Here is a 25,353-nt window from a genome sequence, read left to right as displayed (position 1 = left end):
CGATGCGGAGTACCACGTTTCATTGGTAGGGAACATGGAGATGTTCGAAGCATGCAAATGGATATTCATAGAATGAATAATCGAACTACCCTATCCGGACTTTCCAAGTGGTTATCACTTATCGAGTGGATAAAGTCCGCGGTTTTGGTTGTACACCATTAGTCCTTACTACTTGAAACATCATGGAGACTCTATATGCTAGTACTGTGCTTTGACTCGTTTACCGACTCTATGGGGGTCATCAGGTGTCGGGATTGGGTACAGTTACAACACATATAGGAGTCGATGCATTGTTGTCAAGGATTCACCACATACTTGCGAGTGTGGATATCCTATGCGATCTGAGGAGATATTAGTGTGACGAATCTCTGGCCAGAGTACTTGATGTGATTTAAGAAATGGTTTCTTAGTAGCACATGCGATGTCACTAATTTGATCTTCAAGATGTATTGCATAGTTATCGAATCTTGAGCGACTCTCGATATACCAATGGTTGTTGATTCGATCGGGATATATGGATGAAGGGACCGTACTGTACGCGAACCAAAATCTACTGGTTCTTGTAGGCACTATCAGTGATACCTAGGGAATCATGGGGCGATGTTGCTAGGCGCTTTACCATGATTCGTTGGGCAAGTCGGAAATCGTTGTTCCGAGTCACAAGGAGTTGTGAGCCCACGGCTAGCTGTATCCCTGAACCATTGAGGGTCACACAGTGTAATGGAGTTTTAATCCCCGTTGAGATAGTTAAATTTAAAGAGTTAAATTTAATGAATAAAGAAGTTGGACTTCTTAAATAAGAGTAAGGGAGTAGGATTTCCTAAAATGACATAGGGATGTACATTTTTGGAAACCACTGAATTCGGATTCAGGAAAATTTATCTTGACTTTAAAATGTGCAGAAATGGTTTCTGTGCACATTGGTAAAATCGGTTTATCAATCGGAGTCACGATGAATTTTATATTAATTTCTGAACATGCGGGCTTTGCTTGTCGGGCCTCAACTTATGACTAATGGGCCCTAAGGTGTTAGTGGCCTGCATTATAAATAAGTTATTGCAGTACAGAAATTACACACAACAGGTCATAATTTGAGACAGGTTTTTTTGAAAACCCTAGCCTCCTCTCTCTCAAATCGGCCGCCCCCCTCCCTTCTCTGCGTGAGAAATTCCGGTCTGTGATTTTGAATTGCAGTCTGGAATAGCGAATCAAATTCGTTTATTCTTTTCGTAGAAAACTTCTGATAGATTTTCTAGTGCAATCTATCAGAGGGATTAAACCTCCATTCGTGGACCTGATTGAAGGACAGAATATTCATCAGTTCCAGGGAGATACAAGAAGCGCAGAGAAATCTGTGTGGTGTCCAATAATCTCGCTTCGAGATTGAAGGTAAAAATTACATAACAGTTATTTAATTTTTACACACACAAATAATTTAATCGTAAACGGTTGATACCCACACTATGGAATTGTTCCATAATAAAATTTTTAAACTTCCGCTGCACCGGGTATCAATCGTGATTGATCTGAACGCCAGTTTTCCAACATCTGTAAGTATCCAATAATATACAACCAAATCGAATAGCTGCATAAACCCAAAACAACAGTAATAAAACCTGGACGAAGCTCCAGCTGGCCAACCACTGACTAGCCCCTCCTGGATCCACCCTCCTCGTCCAATCGCAAACCTGCCCCATGGAATAGGGTGTCCAGAAAATACAGAGTACGAGACGTGAGCATAAAACGCTCAGTGCGAGAGTATGAGTATACATGCATGCAAAGTGAACTCCCTATAGACTCGAGGTCAAGGATCAGATAACAGAGACAGACCGGGCCCTGGTATGTAGCACGCTGTGCCGTCGCTTCAGGAGGTGGCTCCCATACCGAGATAACCGTGGAAACACCGGACCCAAATCGATGGAAGTCCATCCACTAACAGGATAGGGTACAACCCTACTAACAGACATCTCGAAGGAGATACAGCAAGATGCAAATGAATGCAGCATAATATCATGGCATATAAATCATGCGGTCACATAATACATGCATACTCAGTCAGGGTATCTCGAACAGTACTTTCGTACCTCAAATACCAGGTAGGCACTACCAGCTCTAAGTCCAAGCCTAAAGTCCGCCTACACAGCGAAATGATACTACTATCATTATAGCGCCCTAAAAGCCTTAACTAAGCTATTGCATACTCCTAAATATTTATAGGAAGCAAAATCTATACCTTCGTCCGTCGTTAGCCCTTTGATGTCGATGCCTCCAGAACTTGGGCACAACTCCGCTACGACTACCGAACGCCTCTCCGACCTCCGGACCAAGCCTAAGAAGACTAGAACAGCTCGAATATGACTAGAAATAGAAAGGAAATCCGGAATTGGCAAGGAGAAATGAAACCTCGGCCTTCTATTTATAGACAACGATCGGAGCCTCCGATCCTCGATCGGAACGTCCGAACCTCGATCGAAACGTCCGAACCTCGATCGGAACGTCCGATCCTGCCATCGGAGCTTCCGAAGATCCTGATCTGCCACGTGTCAAAATATCACTTGTTGACTCCAGATAGGGGTGATCGGAGCCTCCGGTCCTGATCGGAGCTTCCGATCCAGCCACACGTCATGGATGACGTAATATCATCGGTGCCTCCGATCCTCATCGGAGCTTCCGATCCCGATTGGAGCTTCCGATCGTCCCTTCGGAGCTTCCGATCCGTCCAATCCCCAATTTATTTAATTAGCATTAATCCTTTAATTACTCAAATTAGGGTTCGGGCTACTACATTCTCCCCCACTTAAGATATTTCGTCCTCGAAATCAGATCTTAAGTACCGAATGCAAATACATAAATCAGAAACATTCTTTATTCAAACAAACGTTTACAGAGTTTGCAACTGAATACAACTTAAAGAATGAAATCAAAACAACTCAGGATGGTCTTTACACATCCTATCCTCAAGCTCCCAAGTAGCTTCCTCAGTGCCTCGGCGCTGCCACTGAACTAAAACCAAAGGAATGACTTTGTTTCGTAAAACCTTATCCTTAAAATCAAGGATGCAAAGAGGTTTCTCAACATAAGTCAAATCCTTGCCTACCTAAACCTCAGACCGCTGCAGAATATGAGATTCATCCGCCACATACCGTCGCAACAGAGATACGTGGAACACGTCGTGAATGCTGGATAGATGCGGTGGCAAAGCTAGTCGATAAGCCAAATCGCCAATGCTCTCTAAGACCTCAAACGGACCGATAAATCTGGGAGACAACTTGCCTTTAAGGCCAAATCTGAGAATCTTGCGGAAAGGTGACACTCTCAGAAACACTTTCTCCCCGACCTCGAACTGCAAAGGCCTACGCTTGATATTAGCATAACTGGCCTGACGATCCTGTGCAGTCTTAATCCGTTTCTTGATCTGATCAACAATGTCTATCGCCTGCTGGATAAACTCCGGTACTTCAGCCTGTCTCTCCCCCACTTCTTCCCAGAAGAGTGGAGTACGACAACGTCGCCCATACAACGCTTCAAAAGGTGCCATCCCAATACTAGTGTGATAGCTGTTGTTGTAAGCGAACTCGATCAACGGAAAATGATCCTGCCAGGCTGAACCAAAATCCAAGACGCACGCTCTAAGCATATCCTCTAACGTACGGATAGTGCGCTCTGACTGACCATCAGTCTCTGGATGATAGGCTGTACTCAAACTGAGAGTAGTACCCATCGCACGCTGAACACTCCCCCAGAATCTAGAAGTAAACCTGGGGTCCCGATCGCTGACAATGCTCACAGGCACTCCATGAAGTCGAACGATCTCCTGAATGTACATCCGTGCCATGCGATCCACATTGTACTCCCGGCTATAGGCAATGAAATGCGCTGACTTGGTGAGTCGGTCCACCACAACCCAGATAGCATCACAGTTCCTCGGGGATACCGGCAAATGGGTCACAAAGTCCATAGTGATAAACTCCCATTTCCATTCAGGAATAGGCAGACTGTGAAGCAATCCTCCAGGTCGTCGGTGCTCTGCCTTGACCTGTTGACACACCAAACATCTGGAAACAAACTGATAAACACTGCGTTTCATTCCCTTCCACCAGAAACGAGTACGTAGATCCTTGTACATCTTGTTGCTCCCAAGATGAATACTCAACTTAGTGCGATGTGCCTGAGACAAAATCTCCTCTCGCAACTCTTCATCCTATGGAATCACAAGCCTACCAGACAAACACAGAAAGCCATCTGACTGATAATGAAATCCAGACGAGCTACCCTCGTTAGCTAGACGAGCTAAACGCTGGGTCTTCGAATCAGACATCTGAGCATCTCGGATCCGCGAGTACAAGGCTGGCTCAGATAATATCGCAAACATCTGGATACTCTGCATACCTTTCTTATGCTTGAAGGTATAACCTGAAGTACAACAGTCACTGATCGCACTAGACATCGAACAAGTCTGAAGTGTGGATAGTCGCACCTTGCGACTCAAAGCATCAGCGGTGAGATTAGCAGCTCCCGGATGGTACTTAATCTCGCAATCATAGTCCTTAAGCAAGTCCATCCAACGTCTCTGTCTCATGTTCAATTCTGCTTGAGTGAACAAATACTTGAGACTCTTATGGTCGGTGAAGATCTCAAATTTCTCGCCATAAAGATAATGACGCCAGATCTTCAAAGCGAACACAATGGCTGCCAATTCCAAATCATGGACTGGGTAGTTGTCCTCGTGAAGCTTCAGCTGTCTAGAAGCGTATGCGATCACATGCCCATTCTGAGTCAGGACACACCCTAACCCCTGAAGAGAAGCATCCGTGTAAAGTACATACCCTCCAGATCCTGACGGTAATGCTAACACCGGCGCAGAAGTCAACCGCCGTCGAAGCTCACGGAAATTCTCTTCACACTCGGAGGACCACTCAAAATCCACACCCTTGCGGGTAAGCTGCGTCAACGGTCGAGCTAACTGAGAGAAGTTCAGAATGAAGCGACGATAATACCCTGCTAGACCCAGAAAACTACGGATCTCAGCAACTGTCGTCGGACGCGACCAATTAAGTACCGCTTCAATCTTGCTTGGATCAACAGAAATCCCCTCCCTGGATATGATATGGCCAAGAAAGACCACTCTATCCATCTAGAACTCACACTTGCTCAGCTTGGCGTACAATTGCTCATCTCGAAGAGTCTGTAGTACCAACCGCAAGTGAGAAACATGCTCTTCCGTATTACGCGAATACACCAAGATGTCGTCAATGAAGACCACGACAAACTTGTCCAAATACTCCCTGAAGACACGGTTCATCAAATCCATGAATATAGCCGGCGCATTGGTCAAACCAAATGGCATCACTAGGAACTCGTAATGCCCATAGCGAGTACGGAATGCAGTCTTGGCTACGTCCTGATCACGGACTCTCAACTGATGATACCCAGATCTCAAGTCAATCTTGGAGTAAATTGATGTGCCCTGCAGCTGATCAAACAAGTCATCAATGCGAGGCAACGAATACTTGTTCTTCACAGTCACTCGATTCAGCTGCAGATAGTCAATGCACAGCCGCATCGACCCATCCTTCTTCTTCACGAAGAGTACAGGAGCTCCCCAAGGAGATACACTAGGACGAATGTACCCCTTGTCCAAAAGATCCTGTAGCTGATTCTTCAACTCACGCATCTCTGATGGAGCCAGACGATACGGTGCTCTAGAAATAGGCGAAGTACCCGGCATCAACTCTATGCCAAACTCGACTTCCCTAGCAGGAGGAAAACCCGGAATCTCATCAGGAAACACATCTGGAAATTCATCCACAACAGGAATGCTCTCTATCCCAATACTCTCAGCGGCAACTGCATAGATAAGGTAGCCTTCCCCGCCAGACTCTAGAGCTCGACAGGCTCTCAAAGCTGATACCAAAGGCATCGGGGGTCGCGCTCCCTCACCATAGAAAAACCAACTCTCACTCCCTTCCGGATGAAAGCGTACTAATCTCTGATAGCAGTCCACTGAAGCTCGATAGGTAGTTAGCACATCTATTCCCAGAATGCAATCAAAGTCGTCCATCGCCAGGACCATGAGATTCGCCAACAGAACGTTCCCTTTGAACTCTAAAGGGCAACCCATCACTAGACGCTTAGCCAAAGCAGATTGGCCCGTCGGAGTAGAAACAGACATCACTACGTCTAGTGCAATGCATGGTAACTTATGCCTCTTAACAAAACGTGCAGAAATGAAGGAATGAGATGCACCAGTGTCAATAAGTACAAGAGCAGGTATACCATAAAGCATAAATGTACCTGCGATGACTTTCTCATTCTCCTCCACAGCCTGATCATGTCTCAGGGCAAACACCTGGCCAGAAGCTCGTGGCCTCAAATGAGAACTCCCAGCAGACTGTCCCTGTGACCTCTGATGTACGGTAGCCTGAGAACCCGATCCTGAACCAGAACCAGAACCACCTCCCCCAGACAGTGGACAATCCCTCCGGATATGACCAGTCTCTCCACAACGGAAACAAGCTCCAGAAGCTCTACGGCACTTGTCGGATGGATGGTTCTTCCCACAGTGATCACACTTGTCCTTCTTACCGAAACGGACAACACCTCCAGAACCAGAGGAAGAAGAAGATCCAGACTTCTTGAAAGTTTGGGCACGGGGACCTAAAGAACTAGCAGGTCTCGACTGAGAGAAAGACCTGTTCCACCGAATGCTGTCCTTTACCTGATGACAACGGCTCACCAAACCCTCGTAGGACATGTCGTCACCAACCGCCACACGGTCATGGATCTCAGGGTTAAGGCCCTGAAGGAACAGATTATATACTTCATCTCTGAGCTATCAGTAATCTCGGGGCAATAGGATAGCAGATCAAAGAACCTCTGCTGATACTCATCGATAGACATGGCTCCCTGTCGCAGACTCAGTAGCTCGCCTGCCTTCGACTGACGGAGTGCAGGAGGAAAATACCGCTTTTGGAAAGCTGTGCGAAACTCGGCCCAGGTGGCCACTCCTCTCGCCGCAACAACAGGTGCAGAAGTAAACCTCCACCACCTGCGCGCACGCCCATCCAGAAGATAGCCAAGGGTCTCCACCTTCTGCTCATCAGTGCATTGGAAAGTCTAAAAAGTCGTTTCCATGCGGTCTAACCAGTTCTCCGCATCCTCCGGAGACTCACCTCCAACTAAGGGCTTAGGACCCATAGCTAAGAATCGACGCACAGTGAAACGCTCATCGTCATGGTGACGATGACGCCGTTCTCGACGAGGCTCCCGGTCGGCATCACCCCAACGCCCACCAACACTGCCATGAGAACTCTGGTCGTCACGATTTGACATCTACAAAAATACCTCAAGATGAGACTAAATCCCAAGAAATCTTTTGCATGCTCTGATACCATAAATGTAGTGACCCTTACCCGGATCACCTACTAAACAGAACTTAGGCATGCAATTAACTTAATAAAACAGATATCAGAATAAAACTGCGGAAGCCAATAACATTATACAATCCCAAGTAAAGGAATCTGTAAGTATCCAATAATATACAACCAAATCGAATAGCTGTATAAACCCAAAACAACAGTAATAAAACCTAGACGAAGCTCCAGCTGGCCAACCACTGACTAGCCCCTCCTGGATCCACCCTCCTCGTCCAATCGCAAACCTGCCCCATGGAATAGGGTGTCCAGAAAATACAGAGTACGAGACGTGAGCATAAAATGCTCAGTGCGAGAGTATGAGTATACATGCATGCAAAGTGAACACCCTATAGACTCGAGGTCAAGGATCAGATAACAGAGACAGACCGGGCCCTGGTATGTAGCACGCTGTGCCGTCGCTTCAGGAGATGGCTCCCATATCGAGATAACCGTGGAAACACCGGACCCAAATCGATGGAAGTCCATCCACTAACAGGATAGGGTACAACCCTACTAAAAGACATCTCGAAGGAGATACAGCAAGATGCAAATGAATGCAGCATAATATCATGGCATATAAATCATGCGGTCACATAATACATGCATACTCAGTCAGGATATCTCGAACAGTACTTTCGTACCTCAAATACCAGGTAGGCACTACCAGCTCTAAGTCCAAGCCTAAAGTCCGCCTACACAGCGAAATGATACTACTATCATTATAGCGCCCTAAAAGCCTTAACTAAGCTATTGCATACTACTAAATATTTATAGGAAGCAAAAGCTATACCTTCGTCCGTCGTTAGCCCTTTGATGTCGATGCCTCCAGAACTTGGGCACAACTCCGCTACGACTACCGAACGCCTCTCCGACCTCCGGACCAAGCCTAAGAAGACTAGAACAGCTCGAATATGACTAGAAATAGAAAGGAAATCCGGAATTGGCAAGGAGAAATGAAACCTCGGCCTTCTATTTATAGACAACGATCGGAGCCTCCGATCCTCGATCGGAACGTCCGAACCTCGATCGGAACGTCCGATCCTGCCATCGGAGCTTCCGAAGATCCTGATCTGCCACGTGTCAAAATATCACTTGTTGACTCCAGATAGGGGTGATCGGAGCCTCCGGTCCTGATCGGAGCTTCCGATCCAGCCACACGTCATGGATGACGTAATATCATCGGTGCCTCCGATCCTCATCGGAGCTTCCGATCCCTATCGGAGCTTCCGATCGTCCCTTCGGAGCTTCCGATCCGTCCAATCCCCAATTTATTTAATTAGCATTAATCCTTTAATTACTCAATTAGGGTTCGGGCTACTACATCGATTCTTTCTCTTCCTCCATAGCAACTTCACTTATCGGGGCAATATACTGCACATATAAAGGCGACAGGTAAGGGGGTGGATTACAAAATAAAATAATAAAAAAACAATAAATAAAAAAAATGAAAAGAGAACACTGGGTTGCCTCTCAGTCAGTGCTAAAATTATAGTCTATAGCCCGACTATGCAGAAGCCACCATCAAAGAGCGACTGCCGCCCATAGTAAGAATCATACGACTCTACGTATGGGTCTAGATTTCCTTCGCCCTCAAGCTTGGCATGATATAGACTTTGTAAGCTCGTCCGTCCAACAAAACTTGGTCTTAAAATTTTCTTTTGGAATGAGACTCCGAATCTAGGCTGAAGCTCATAGAGGATGGAATATGCTGGAGGTGGCGTCAATGGAAAGAAAGAATCTTCTAATGGTGTACATGGAATAACCATTGACGAGGTAAAATATGTAGCCTTGCATGTTTCTTCCTCCTCCATTGTCACTTTTGATTCATCCTCACAAGAAGATTCCTCAAAAATTATTTCCTCATGCTCTGGCTCAATTACTTCACTCTCTTGGTAGATCTCAGAAACTGGTTCTCTATGAAGCGCAATCTGTTCATCCAAAAGACTCAAAAATTTGATGCGGCTTTCGAAGAACTGGTTTGTCTCTTCCTGCCTTTTCACAAAATTCTCCAACTGAGCCACATGATCCTCAAAATACCCTACACACTCTTCTTGATGCTCCGGTGGTTGGTTCGCAAAATTTGTGGAGTTGAATTCTGGAGGATATTTGTGACTCCAACCTTGCAATGATGGATCACAATGCCAATGGTAGTCGAAATCTGCCATATCATTTAACAAGTGCATAGCACTGTCTTCATCTCTTTTGAACAGGTGACTGCCAGTGGCCAAAGCTCCATAATTCACCCAACTTCTTGTAGTCTCATCCAAACCACCATAAAAAATCTGAGTGAGCGTGTCGTTCGAAAATTGATGATATTGAAATCTGTTCGCCAATTCATTGAATCTCCCCCAAGCAGCATAGAAAGGCTCTGAGTATTGTTGGCCAAATATTGTGAATACCCGTTGATTATCCATCTCCAAATATATCACAAGTAAGAAAAATTAAAATTAAAATTAAGAAATAAATAAATGCAGAAAAAAAAAATTGTCTAGTCTCAAACAAATAATCTATCTTAATATTAACTAAACAGTTCCTGGCAACGGCGCCAAAAACTTGACCAGCTAAATCTGTGTGATAAATATCTACTGGCAAGCGCACCAGATCAAATAATAGTAAAGTGGACAAAGAAGTCCAAGTATCGATCCCACAGGGACTGTAGTCAATTCTAAAAAAATAATTATTTTACTTAATCTAGATAAAATCATAAAGGGATATTTACGTAATTTAATTAAACTAGAAATAAGAAATAAAATAGTTGAAAGATAAATTTAAATAAAAGAGACAACCAAGACACATGTATGTTCTAAACAAATCATGTAACATGTAGTCGATTCAAGACTCAGATTTAATATTAATTCACAGGAATTCTCCTATCTTGTTCAAAGTACTATTTCTAGAACAGTCAAACCTTTTCAAATATTAACGGATTAATCTTTCATAATTCTAATCAAATTTAAATGTATAACGAACTGTGAAAATTCAGTTTACACCCAAACTGCATAATGAAACCGAATTTTATTTCTAGTCGGTTTTACAATATGTTGAATATCAAAGTGATAAAAATTGAAACCTCCTCTGTCGAATTGGAATCAATTAACATGCAAGCAAATAACTGGCCAAGAAATTCACAAGACAAATATAAATTCGATAATCAATAAAATAAAATCATGTCTGAAAATCTCAAATAAACAATTCATGTTTTCTACATGAATTTGTTCGGCCCAATCACGCCGTCATGGTTGAAAATAAAATACTCAATAATTAAAACTATAAATAAAAATAAAAATAAGAAAATAAAAGAGAAATCTTCTCTTCCACGCCTTGTAGCCACCTCCCTTGCGTTTTCTGCCTTTTGGAACTTCGGAACCCTTAAAATTAATTAAAATTTTCTATTTATAGTTCCCGGATCCCGTACCAATTTGTTTCCTTCACGAAATATAATTCTCAAAATATTTTTGAGGTTGGAACACGCGCGCGCGCCTGAAAGGGTCCTCACGCGTGCGCAGTTCTTCAAAACTGTTCTTTATCTTCTCTCGCGCGCGCAAGATAAGAGCTCGCCCGCGCGCGATCTGCTCTCGAATCTCTGGAATTTTTTTACGTGCACGCGCGATGTATAACTCTCGCTCGCGCGCGTTCTATTTTTCTTCATTGCAGCGCGATTGTGCAACATATAGCGCGGTTCACCTTGCTTCTTCTTGCGCATTAGCACAACTCCTTCCGCTAATCTCATTCTTGTTTGCACCATCTATAGCGCTATTGCGCTTGATTTCTCCCGTTTGCACTATATGTTGTGCTTTTGCACTGCATGTTGTGCAAACAATTCTTTAGCGCTTGAGTTCTTTTCTTTTATTTTCTTTTCTTTTCTTTTCTTTTCCCTTCTCTTCAAAACTCTTTTAGTTTTCATTTTTCCTATAAATAGAACCCGGATAATGAAATGCACACAAATTAAATAAAACACATAAAAACAATCAAAAACAATATGAATGCACACAAAATAAAAATAAACATATCACGAACTAATGCATACAAAATGTACTTATCACGGACGCAAGTATATCTATGGTCTCCTTAAATTATTTAGGAGTATGCAATAGATTAGTTAAAGCTTTTAGAGCTTATTGAATGATGCATGGGTATTTGCATTTTAGAGCTTATGATAGGATTGGAACCTAGAGTGGGACTGCTAGGAACTACCTGTAATAAGGTTAGTAAGTACTGACTGAGATGGCCAGCATGATATATATTATATGTGTTGCATGAGTATGTACTACTTGTTTTATATGTTTTATGGCTTTAACACATGCATGTTTTTATGGTAGTCTACATCTGGTATGATGTGAGTCACTGACAGTTTCCATGGGGAGCTTGAACTCATCATGGACTCGAGGTGGGGATTTACAGTTTCCATATGAACCAAGTGTCATGTTTTGTATTCGATTCAGGATTGGGGAGACTCAGCCAATGGTTTTTCTATCACTAGGAGCGACCACGATGTTGGAGTAGACGCTATAGTTGGTAGGAGAATATGGGAGCGTCACCGCGGATTAGCTATCCGGCACAGCCCTACATATTCTTGGCACCCAGAGTACACTGTTTTACCTTGGTTTTAAATACATTTATGTGATGCATATATTTTATATATCATTGCTTATGTATTGAGCATAGAGCTCACGTCCAGTATTTTCTGTATGTCTGGACACCCCATTCGACGGGGCAGGTGTAGGAGCAGGATTGAGCACCAGGAGCTTGGAGTAGCCAGTGACCAGTGAAGTCAGCAGAATTAGCTGTAGGTCTTTACACTTAGGATTATTTGTAATTCGATTGGGTTGTATATTGGTTTATTTAACCAATTTTATTCTGCCGGTTTGCTTATATTTAAGTCTTTTGCAGCGATTTATTTTAAATGCATGCTTAATTATGATCTAACTCTGATCAGGTAGTGGATCCGGGTTGGGTCGCTACAATACCTTTTTTCTCAAGGCATCTGCAGCTGCATTAGATTTTCCTGGATAGTATTTAATCTCGCAATCAAAATCTTTCAACAAATATAGCCATCTTTGTTGCCTCATATTCAATTTTGACTGCGAAAACAGATATTTCAAACTTTTGTGATCAGAATAGATTTCAAACTTTTCACCGTAAAGATAATGTATCCAGATCTTCAATGCAAACACAATGGATGCCAATTCAAGATCATGAATTGTATATCTATCTTGTGTGGCGTCAGCTGTCTCGAGGCATAAGCAATAACATGGCCCCTGTGCATGAGCACACATCCTAGTCCCCTGTGAGAACCATCATAATATACAACAAAACCACAAGTACCTGAAGGAATGGTCAACACAGGTGTACTGGTTAATCTCTTCTTCAACTCAAGAAAACTAACTTCACAAGCCTCTGTCCAGACATACGGCATATTCTTCTGAGTCAACTAAGTAATAGGCTTGGCAATGCTGGAGAAATCTCTGATAAATCTGCGATAATAGCCTGCTAAGACCATAAAACTCCGTATTTCTGGAACTGATGTAGGTTTAGGCCAATTGATCACAACCTCTACCTCGCTTGGATCGACTAAAATCCCATCACCTAAAATGACATGCCCAAGAAAAACAACTCTATCTAGCCAAAATTCACATTTAGATAGATTGACATATAATTTCTCAGTTCTCAAAGTCTGTAAAATGATTCTAAGATTTTCAGCATGATCATTAAAATTCTTAGAGTAGATCAAAATATCATCGATAAAGATAATAACAAAGTCATCCAAATATTTCTAAAACACTGTAACGCCCCAAATTAGCCTAATTGAGATTATAGGAGTTTATTATTGATAATCAGATATTGGGAAATTCGAGGGTTGAATCGATATTTAATCGGGATTGAATTGCAAATTTTTGAGGAATTCAGGGACCAAAGTGCAATCTCCCTAATTTTAACTATGTCTTGGATATTTATAAGAGGAATAGGCGTGTGAGTCATCATCTTCTCCTTCTCCTTTTCTCCTTTGGCCGATCCAACATAGCCATGCCCCTTTGAGTTTTCTAATTCAAGTTTTTGCTTGATCTGTCCAATAGAGTTTCAATCTGAAGGTATATTCGCGATCAAAACTGCGAGAGCTCCGTTGTACCGTAAGTTTTTATTCGATCAGTTGTTCTTCGTTTTTTGGATGTCGTTGAAATCGAATGATTTTCGGATATATCGTTCTTGAGCTAGCATAGAACGTGTATTTAAAGACGGATCGGAAAAAGAACGACGTTCGAAATTGTTATGATTTTTGGAAACATAATTCAAAAATGGGGTTTAAGATATTGTTGGATTTTGAATTTTTTGATGGATTATTGGTGTTAGAAGTTGAATTGGATCGTAATATTGATGTCTGTGGTTTTTGGGTTAACCGTTTTATAGCCGTTATGCCACCGATTTGAGATTTCAGAATTCAAGAGTTTGATTAAGTTTTTGGGCTTGATTTGAATTGGATTGTTTGATATTGAGCTCTTTTGTATCTCCGAACAGATATAGTTGAAGATCGTGGAGTTCAGAGTTTGTAGAATCCGAAGCATCGCAGAATTGATCGAGATTTGGTAAAGAGTTTACCTTAATCGTTGAATTACGATTTAATGGAATTTTGATTCGAAATTCTTGTTCTTGTAGCTTGTCCAGATTTCAGCTACATCGAATCGTAAAAAAAGGTAAAAGACGACGTCGAATGGAAAATTTGATGAATACTCGAGTTTAGATTGATTCACGAGTCCCTAAATCACATACATGAATGATTACATGTTTGGTTGAATAAAGGCATTGAGTTGAATTTCTTAAATGTATTACAATTACCATATGCATACATATTGAGCCAATGATTTTTTCACTGTTCGAATTATACGATTTGGGGATTATAGTTGAGGGTCATTGGTAGTTGAGAAGAACTCCAATGACCCGACCAACTCTCTATAGATGCTCCAAAGTCTAGAGGAGCGAGATATGTCGCATTCACCTCGATTGGGAGAGTCGGTGAGATCGCGGCGATATATCTTGACCTCGGGATCCCAATTTACAAAACAAAATTCCTTTGATTATCTTATTAGGTAATCTCGTAACTCAAAGACATGCATTGCATTTTACTGCATTTTGAATTGCATCGTTGTTTTATATATATCATGATTTGATATATTATGTGGAATTATATGTTATGTCTCTTTTTGTAAGGCCCGCAAATATTAAATTATTAATTATGAAATTTGAGAATTAAATTCCATATTATGGGATAATATTGATTCGAGAAGTTATGGAAATGATAGATTTAATTTCCGAGCCGAAAATATTTAATTTGAAAATTTACGGATTTTGAGAATTAAATTTCGAGAATTATTCAATTAAAAGAATAAATATTTGATTTGAATATTTATGGAATTTCAGATTAAATTCCATGTTTCGGGAATTAAAGAAGATTAATTTTGAAGATAAAACCCGATCAGGGACTGAGATGCAAATATTGAAGTTTGAAGGGCTAAAGTGCAAAAGGCCAGGATTGTTTAATTAATCCGATTTTAGTTCATTTTAATCCGAGTATATTTAATTTGGGAATATTTAGAGTTTCTATTTTAATTCTAATATTCTTAAATTATTTTGGATTGAAATTGAATTAAAAAAAAGGCCGAGGACTAAACTGCAATTTTTCAAGTTTCAAGGGCAAAATTGCAATTACTGAATACATATCCGATTTTAATTATATTATTCAGCATGAATACGTGTATTTGTAAGAACACATTCAGAATATTGAACAGAGGAGAGCCAAGAGCCGAGAGTTCTTCATTTTTCTTTAGCTTTCGAAAGTTCAAATCGTCGTAACTTTTGATTCGATTGTCCGATTTCAATTTCGAAAGATGTTCTGGAATCCTTGCGATGAGGGCTTCGATTTCGTGTAAGTATTATGATGTGTTTGATAGATTTCGAAATCAGTTATGAGCAGAGATCAGAACTTGATGTTAGTTTTGTGTTCGTGCATGTTTATTCATTCCGATATTGAAACCGAATTGACGAAAGACTATCGTTTGTATTAGCTATGATTTCCAGCAGATGTTTTGAGTTGTATAGACTTTGATATTGCTGGTATGATGATTATGATGGCATTATATAGCTGATATATGATGTACGAATGATTGGAATAGTTAGAATTGGTTTCGATATTTTGTCGGTTACCGATTTTCAGTTGCTACGCCGTCGATTCGTGTTTTTGGACCGTTTTGATAGCCTATAACTGAGATAAGATATTCATCTAGATGTTATTGATGATATAGCAATTTATTTCTCAGTTTCAGACTACATTTGAAGGCTAACGACTCAAGACTCCGACTTCAAACCAAAGAAGATGAAGTGAGGTTTGAAATGAATTGTATTGAAGAGATATTGATGATTTTGAATTGATATTGAAATGATTGAATATAATGAAGATTGATATGAATGTTTTTATGCTATGTTTCAGATTTGAAGCGTTCAAAACAGAAAAAATACGAAGGTATAATGATGACATCGAGAGTCAGGAATTTTGAAACTCAAGAACGATTCTTCTTGAGTTGTTCCGCCAAAATCACATACGTATTTATTGTTTTGATTGTTTTTAATGTTGTCGATCCATCCCAGGTAGTGGATATTTGATTTTGAGTCGATGTGATTATGATACGAGAATGATACGAATTGATTCTATGCCGAGGTCGGAGGACGACCTTATTTTCGAATTCGGAATGATTTCGATAGATGGATATCCATATCAAGATAGGTTACGAATCTTGATGGCAACGATGATATATGAATCAATTCTTGATCGATCGATTGAAGCGTTAATTACTCTATTTGGTGAGTCGAGTTAAATAGAGTCGATATGATTTATTTAACGTTTTTGATATGTTGCTTATACTGAGATGATTTCTCACCGGAGTTTATCCGGGTTTTGCTTTGTTTTGTATGTGTGCATGACAACAGTTGGGGCAGGAGCTAGTCTAAGACGACATTGATAGCTCGGAAGAGAGATGTAGCAAGTATGGACTCGGGTTTAGCGGAATTTGTGGTCCTAAGATGTTGTCAAGCATGTTAGAAACTATACTAATTGATCATGTTTGAAGAATACTAGTTGAATCTCTTGTCTTGTATAGTTCTTTCATGTTTTAATTTATGAGATGAATGTATTAACTTTGGACTCATGTATGCTAGTTCATAGATGTATTTCCATGTTCTAAACTTTATAGAAGTATTTATAATTAATTTTGACAGTACCAGATCAAGAGCAGATTTTTATTTTTCGAACAGAGTTGCGCAGGATCGATCCTGTGAGTTGGTAGGATCGATCCTGGCACAATGGGATTCTGGACAGAAACTTTGATTAAGGTCCAGGATCGATCCTGGGAGTTCACAGGATCGATCCTGACCAAGATTTTAAAAAAAAAAAAAATTTGTGCTCTTGGTTTATTACTCTTAATTGTTTGATTAATTGTTTAATTAATCATTGTTTGCCCTAAGACGAGATTAGCAACCCGAGGTCCCCACACTTTTACTGGGAATTGGATTCTCACCGGATTTATTCGGCTGTTGTCTTGTCTTTCTTTGTATGTGTGCTTGGCAACAGGTGGGACAGGTTCGAGTCAGAGGCAGCATGACTTGAACGAGTTGGGAATGATAGAGTAAGGACTTGGTGTTTTAGAAGTCGAATTTGTTATTCAAACTGTTTGTATTTTGTATTGTTAAACCTAGAACCAAAGCATGTTCTTCTAGTTTGAATAACTCTAGAACTTCTTGTATGCTATTTTTCTGAATTGGGATATCAATGCATGTTATATTATGTTTGGAGTTGTATTTGGAATTTGAGTTGAGTTTTGGAAGTGAGAGAAAATCCTGGAATTTTGTCCCAGAACCTGTCTCGCCCGAGCGCATGAATTGCTCGCTCGAGCGAGTGAATTTTTTTTTGAGACAGGGCCTGTCTCGCTCGAGCGCATGATATTGCCGCTCAAGCGAGCTACCCTGTGATTTCGGCAGGATTTTGCTCACTCGAGCGCAGCTAGCGTGCGCTCGAGCGAGGCCCCTTTTAAAAAAAATATTTGCAGCATGATGTATTTATGATTAGATGATTAGAACCGAGGTCCTCAAAAACACCCTATTCATCAATCCCATAAATACTGTCGGAGCATTTGTTAAACCAAAATGAATGACTATAAATTCATATTGACCATACCTTGTTCTGAATGCATTTTTAGTGATATCTTCATCTCTAACCCTCAATTGATGATATCCAGATCTCATATCGATCTTGGAATAGATAGCTGAACCCAGCAACTGATCAAAAAAATCATCTATTCTGGGCAATGGGTATTTGTTCTTTACTGTTGCCTTGTTCAATTGACGATTATCAATACACACTACAAGAAAAATGCACAAACACAACCCCTAAAAGACAACGCTTTTAGTGAAAAGTGTTGTAATTTTTTGAAAGACAACGCTTTTTACTAAAAGCGTTGTCGTTATATGTTTTTTATTTAAGAAAGACAACGCTTTATTTACAAAGCGTTGTGGAATAGCATTTTTTTGGGGTCAAAGACAACGCTTTTAAAAGCGTTGTCTATTAGCATTTTTTTTTCATGTATAACAACCCTTTTTAAATAGTGTTGTAGAAAATGTATTATTTTTATTTAAAATAAATCATTAAATAAATCATATTAACCAGATCCGATCCCCAAATCAAAAGCTTCCCGATTCCTTCTCTTCTCGCGTCTGATCCCTAGCCTTTCTCCTTTTCTCTCTTTCAATTGAAAATCCCATGTCAATTTTTGCTCGATTCTTAGACGAATTTTGAAGTGATCTCCGACAAGCCTTCTCCAGGAGCTCTAAATTTGCAATCGATTTCATCGGCTTATTTTATTTCTTGAGGGAACAACCTCCAAGAGTCGCGAAGCCACGGCGAAGGCGACTTTACCGCCACGGCTATGGCCTGCTAATCCCAGCTTCTTCAAGTCTGGATTCACCTGGGGTGGGAGGAAATGGACTAATTTCCTTCCAACTTGGGTTTATATGCGTATACCCACACGGGACTCACCTCCAAGAGTCGCGAATCCTACGCAAGTGCTGGCAAGAATTTGGTGAGTAGAATGCCTTCTATCTGTTTGAGAATTTTACTCTTGTCGCATTTTCATGGTTTCCTCAAAGTATGCGGAAGCCTGTGTTTTTAATTTTTTTCATTTCCACTTTTCTGTTCTTTTATGGAATCTTTTAAGGATCTCTGGCATTATTTTTTCAGGTCGATCTTTAATTGCCAATAGGAAGGGGAAACTCAAGCTGGGCAGAGGAAAATGATTCCAACGACATAGATTTGAGGCCTCGCAGTATTCTCTAGATTTTTTTGATTCCCTTCCTACCAATTTCGTGGTAAATGTGAATGGATTAGAAAGCCATGCCATAGCAGAGTAGCGACAGAGTTTGGAAAGTAATCCACTTCTTGGTTAGGTTGGTGATTTACATAAGGATTTGTACTTGTGATGTTGTGTAGTAAATGTAATTACTGGAGTTCTTCATCTGAATGATGCATGAATATCTTGTGATTTATGAGCTGTGAAATAACTTGTTTTCTTTCAGTTTTAATCTTCACCAATTGGGATGATATTATGAATAATAATATGATCGTATAACCTTTCAGATTGGTTAATATACTTCATCTTTGGTATGAGTGTATTACATATTGGCATATCCCAAGTTATGATCAGATATGATTGAACTTGCATTTTACGATGCTAAGTTATTTTGGGGATTAGTCTATGCTACCCTATGTATCACAAGCTGTTGAACTTGTTAAAACATGTCTATTTCTTGTATAATTTATGTTTAGAACTCATAAATCCGATAGAAAAGTGGTTGTCCTAAGATATAGGTGTTGAAATTGATAAAACTTTGATTTTCATTGTCAAGAAAAATCACTTTTTACTTGATGTTATATGAGAGGTCCTAATGATTTTATCGCACTTTGATCGGCTTGAATCTGGGAGAAGCTCGATCAGTGTGCATACTGCTCCAGATTTTATGGCTTTCAACTAAGATTTTTTCGAAGTTTCCAACACTTGAAGCAGCACTTGCAGAGCACAAGGACTTGTTGTTGTACAGTTCTCGTCCGATAAAATCTCTTAACAGTGACTTGTAAAAGTCAACCCAAAATCCTGTACTACGTAATTCCATTCATATTCAGCTCTTCCCAGCTTCTGAAACGTCAAAATCACGCAGAATCTTGCTTCCTCGCTGCCCATTTGAAGCATGATCGCCATAGATTTCATGCATTTGGGTTTCGTTAGAAGCTGGGGAATTCTTTCATCTTCTTCCGACAACAGAACTGATGAAGAACGCCAAAAGCCTCTTCACAATCTCTAAACGACACGAAATCCAAATTATCGACTAAAATCTGCACAATAATCTTCACAAGAACATCAACTCCTAGCGATCTCTCTTGAAATCCTCCTTCACCTGATCCTATCTCATTTCAACGACATACCTTAGTTTCCTCAAATAAGTCACCTTAAATAAATTATTTAAATTGAAAACATAAATGTGACTTCTTTTTGGAATTTTTCAATCTGACTTATCACTTTAACTGTTGATTCTTTTTCTTTATGATGTCCACTCATTTATATCCATGATTTTCTGTATGAATTCTTGTCTCAAAACCATATTCTTTTTCTGCAGAAAAATCATATTTATACATCAGGAGCTTCATGTACTAATATTGCCGTAATCAGAGGAGCTCTTCGTGCTAAAAAACCAGAGCTGCTCACTGTCATATTGCCGCAGAATTTGAAAAAGCAACCCCCAGAAAGTCAAGAGTTACTGAATCTGCATTTTCTTTGGTAAGAATTGAGGATTTATTGTCATTGGAATTATCAAAACCACAAGGTTTGCTGTAGCTAAAGTTTCATATAGATTTTTTGTTTAAAATATATGTTCCCACTATGCAAAATATCAATCTACTGCTCTAAGATGCCTTCATATGTCTCAGATTCTTCACCCTTTCATGAGTTTATGTGCCTAGAAAGATGGTCTAGGAAAACTTGTACAACAGATGATAATGATGCAATGATTTATGGATTTCCAGGTACAAAATGTGATTAAAAATCAAATTTATGGTCATAAAAATCAAAGTTCTTGACTCATTTTCTTCTCCTGGAACCTGGTCAATTATTTTTTGTCAAAATGTGATTAAAAATAAAATTTATGGTCATAAAAATCAAATTTTTGGTGCGAATGTTGACGTTTATCTCAGTCCTCTCGACAATTCTGACCATTTCGTAGACTCTCCGTACATTAGTGTTCAAACGATGGAGAATCAAATTAAAGAACTAGAGGTTTGGATTTCTCTTGATGGAAGTTTCCTCTTTATTGCTTGCTTTAACATCTGATTTATTTTTTTTAAATTGGATCGTACATGTAGGTCAATGAATTGAATTGATGTTTGCGTTTTGATTTTTACATATCTTCGATATAGTTTTTCTTCTGCTGCTTTGAGTTGAAAATCTTTCTGCATACATTTTCAATATTCGTTGTCGCTCGCTTTTCAGCCTTTCTAATTCTTCTTTCTAATTACATTTCCTCATATTTTCATCTAGCTGCGTGATATATATAGCAAGCATATGCTATCGAAATGAACTGTGGAGGTAAAGATCACTCGACATTTCTCACATTTGTTTCCCCGTTATAGCGTCAAGGTTCTTCAGTGGCTTCTGAAGTCGAATTAGAAAGGCTGAAATACGAGCGACAACGATCTGCTGAAATGATTCGGAAGTAGGAGAGAATGTACAAGGAGCTACATAAAGTTTGTGTCGAAATGATTGTCGATGGTGGTCTCACTGAAGGTGCCAGAATTTCCTCCGATATGAACTGATTTTTTCTGTCAACTTTGTTAATATTTAGGTACGTATCGATCATAGTTTTGTGTTTACCAACTCAAATGTTCCAAGTTCACCATTATCTTGAATCGCTTTATCTCATTTTTGGAGGGCATGGTGGCACATTTTAGAGTTCTTTACACAATTAATGGTTTTATTCCGGGGGTGTATTTTTGGTTGATGTAAAAATATTTCTTTCGAAGCTGCCTCTGATAATACTTAGCTGTCTGAGATTCAGATTTCTACAAGAACTTGTAGACAATTTCTTATTTGCGTGCTTGATTAGTATTCATCATCTGAGAGAACATGCTAGAAGGTGTGGCATCAAAGCATATTAGAAGTTTCCATCTTTTGGGTACACCTGAGAATTACTCTTTTCATTTTCCACCAAAAGTGTACTCCATGAAAATGAGTGATCCATGACCATGCAAATTTATGGTCATAAAAATCAAAGTTGCTGACCATTAAACTGACTATTAAAATTATTTTTTAATTCTTTATTTTTTAGTTTAAATGTGGATGCTTATTTATTTTCTGGTTCCTGCTGACATGATAAAAACCGTAGAATATATTATGCCTGAACATGCAAGGCAACTATTTTAAATTGGCATAACAGCCTTTTTGTTTTTTTTTTGGTGATGATCTTTGAGTTATACCTCATTTTTCTCACCAAATTACTACCAACTCCAGCTGATGGCTATTCTAGTTAATGTTTGGCTAACCTATGTAATTATTTGTTTTCTATTTAAATGAATATGCTGCTCAATTGGTGAAACAGAAGATGGATTATTTGTTTTGCGTTCCCTGAAATTGCCAATGATATGTATAAAAATCAGAATCAGAAAATACTAAAGCTCTTTAAGAAGTTCCCTGAAATTGCCAATGATGTGCTTTGCGTCCCCTGAAATTGACAAAGAATGGATGCCAAAGTCTTGGTTATCATCAGCTTGAAAATATACATATTAACATTATATCTTTTATTCTCTATAGTGTTACTTACTAAAAGAATGGACAAAGAATGGATGTCAAAGTCTCGGTTATCAAGGGAATATGAGCATGGAGTAGAGTATTTCTTGAAATTTGCAATAAAAAATGCCGAGGATCGGGAAGCAATATCTTGTCCATGTACAAAATGTGGTAATCTGAAGAAGAAAAAGGTAGAGACTATAAGGGCACACATGTATTCTAATGGTATAGATTTGACATATCATACTTGGATATGGTATGGTGAAAGGTCTGTGATGAAGAACTCAAATAATGATCGTGATCAAGAAAGGGAAGATGTACCAAAGTTTGACGCCGAGGAACCAATAGATATGGTACATGCTGCATTTGATAGTTATGCTGAGAATCCAACCACATTTAAAAATCTACTTGAAGATGCTGAGAAACCTTTATATCCTAGATGCAGTAAATTTACAAGGTTATCTGCAGTTGTAAAATTATTCAACTTGAAAGCCAAATATAGTTGGAGTGACAAAAGTTGCACTGACCTACTCAATTTGTTAGGAGAAATGCTTCCAGATGACAACGAATTGCCTTTATCTTTCTACGATGCAAAGAAAAGCTTGTGTGCATTAGGGATTACTTATGAGAAAATCCATGCTTGCCCTAATGATTGCATCTTATACCGGAAGGAGTATGAGGATATGAACAGTTGTCCTACTTGTGGGATGTCAAGGTGGAAGATGGGCCAAAAAGATACGATAAAGGAAGGAGTTCCTGCAAAGGTTCTATGGTACTTCCCTCCAATTCCGAAATTTGTACGAATGTTTCGGAATAAGGAGTTTTCCAAGGAGCTGACTTGGCATGCTGATAAAAGACTTAATGACGGATACTTACGCCATCCAGCTGATTCACCTTCTTGTAAATTAGTAGATCACAAGTGGCCAAATTTTGCTGCTGATTCAAGAAATCTTAGATTGGCCATTTCAGCTGACGGGATCAATCCCCATGGTATGATGAGTTCTACATATAGTTGTTGGACAGTTTTAATGATCACTTACAATCTTCCCCCGTGGTTGTGTATGAAGAGAAAATTTATGATGCTCACAATGTTGATTTCTCGTCCCAAACAACCAGGAAATGATATCGATGTTTACTTAGCACCTCTAATCGATGACTTGAAATTCCTATGGGATACAGGTGTTGAAGCATATGATGCATATAGACAAGAAACCTTCTTGCTCAGAGCTGTCTTGCTGTGGACCATCAATGACTTTCCTGCATATGGAAACATGTCAGGATGTATTGTGAAAGGATATCACGCATGTCCGATTTGTGGTGAAGAAACATATTCAACAAGGTTGAAACATAGCAGGAAAATGTCGTACACAGGCCATAGAAGGTTTCTACCTGCAAATCATCCTTATCGAAGGCAAAGAAAGGCATTTAATGGGTACCAAGAGTTAAACCCTGCACCCAAACCATTGAGTGGCGATGAAGTGTTAAAAAAAGTCGATGGAATTCATTGTCATTGGGGAAAAATGAGAAAGAAGATTCAGTCCACGAAAGATGATGTAAAACCATCCTTCAAAAAGAAATCAATTTTCTTTGAACTTGAGTATTGGAAACATCTATATGTTAGACATGTTCTTGATGTGATGCATATAGAAAAGAACGTCTGTGAAAGTCTTCTCGGTACGTTGCTTGACATTCCGGGAAAAACAAAGGATGGAATTGCAGCTAGATTAGACCTTGCTGAAATGAATTTGAGGACAGATTTGGCTCCAGTGATGGGGGAGAAGAAATCTTTTCTGCCAGCAGCATGTTATACACTTACAAAAGATGAGAAAAGAAAGATTTTGAATTCTTTGTGTGGAATGCAATTACCTACATGTTACTCATCCAACATTAAAAACTTTGTTTCGATGAAGGACTTGAAACTTGTTGGCCTTAAGTCACACGACTACCACACTTTAATGCAGCAATTACTTCCAGTGGCCATACGTGGTGTCTTGCCCAAACATGTCAGAGACTCTATCACTCGTTTGTGCTTCTTCTTCAATGAGCTATGTAATAAAGTGATGGATCCCTCAAAGTGGGATGAGCTGCAGAGAGAGATTGTGATCATATTGTGTTTACTTGAAAAGTATTTTCCACCTTCGTTTTTTGACATAATGATTCATTTAACAGTTCATATTGTGCGAGAGGTGAAATTATGTGGCCCAGTTTGGTATAGGTACATGTATCCCTTTGAAAGATACATGAAGATTTTGAAAGGTTATGTGCGAAATCGCAATAGACCGGAAGGTTTCATGGCTGAATGTTATATTGATGAAGAGGCGGTTGAATTTTGCTCAGACTATCTTGGTAGTTTGCACACAATTGGGATCCCTACAAGTCATCGACAAATAGAACTTACTAAACCTTTGTCGGCTGCAATTGTGCAATCCATTGCTGAGGATGAGTTGCAACAAGCACATCGTTATGTATTGGAAAATGATGTTGACACTGATCGCTATATTGAGTAATTTCTTTCACTTACTAATATGTTCATTAAGTTTTCTTAAATCTACATGTTTGCTTACTTGTAATAATAATTTGAATAGGGAACACATGGCATATTTGAATGCAAGATTTCCACAAAGGGCTAAGTCCAAGAGGTGGTTACAGGATGAGCATAACCGAACGTTTAGTACCTGGTTGATTGATCGTGTGAGTTCATTTATTATCACAATTGGCGTACATTTATTATCATGACTGTGCATAAATAATAAGTTATCACATAAATAATATAGGTTGCACGTGTTGATGATCATTCCACTTATCAAGTATCCGAAAGATTAAAGTGGATGGCGCGTGGACCTTCCAAGCAAGTCTTAAAGTACTCTAGTTATTTGATTGATGGGGTTACTTATGCTACAAGAGAGCGTGATGATATGCGAGTTGTTCAAAACTCCGGAGTCAGCTTAGTTGCAAACACAATGCAAGTTTCTAGTGCAAAGGATAAACATCCTATCGTGTCAGATATGGTTTTTTATGGAGTAATACAAGAAATATGGGTGGTTGATTACCACAAATTTCAAATTCCG

At 39.7% G+C, this 25,353-nt stretch overlaps 2 protein-coding genes across 2 annotated transcripts in view; both read left to right on the top strand.

Moving 5' to 3' along the window:
* The window catches only part of LOC140862318 (uncharacterized), a 65,334-nt gene extending 43,884 nt beyond the window's left edge, over nucleotides 1-21,450 (top strand). The window contains exons 5-8 of the mRNA XM_073265331.1: nucleotides 20,124-20,284; nucleotides 20,698-20,779; nucleotides 21,133-21,215; nucleotides 21,345-21,450. Coding sequence (XP_073121432.1) covers nucleotides 20,124-20,284; nucleotides 20,698-20,779; nucleotides 21,133-21,215; nucleotides 21,345-21,450 — 432 coding nt within the window. The remainder of the gene's footprint in view (nucleotides 1-20,123; nucleotides 20,285-20,697; nucleotides 20,780-21,132; nucleotides 21,216-21,344) is intronic.
* Nucleotides 21,451-22,326: 876 nt separating this feature from the next.
* LOC140862317 (uncharacterized) lies at nucleotides 22,327-24,792 on the top strand. The gene has a single exon (XM_073265330.1). It carries the CDS (start codon nucleotides 22,327-22,329, stop codon nucleotides 24,790-24,792), a length of 2,466 nt encoding a protein of 821 aa, XP_073121431.1.
* The last annotated feature ends 561 nt before the right edge of the window (nucleotides 24,793-25,353 follow it).

The sequence above is a fragment of the Henckelia pumila genome, chromosome 4 (genome assembly GCF_033568475.1).
Source record: "Henckelia pumila isolate YLH828 chromosome 4, ASM3356847v2, whole genome shotgun sequence".
In the NCBI taxonomy this organism is placed as follows: Eukaryota; Viridiplantae; Streptophyta; class Magnoliopsida; order Lamiales; family Gesneriaceae; genus Henckelia; species Henckelia pumila.
Note: the sequence above shows the minus strand (reverse complement) of the source record. Positions and strands in the feature narration are given on the sequence as shown.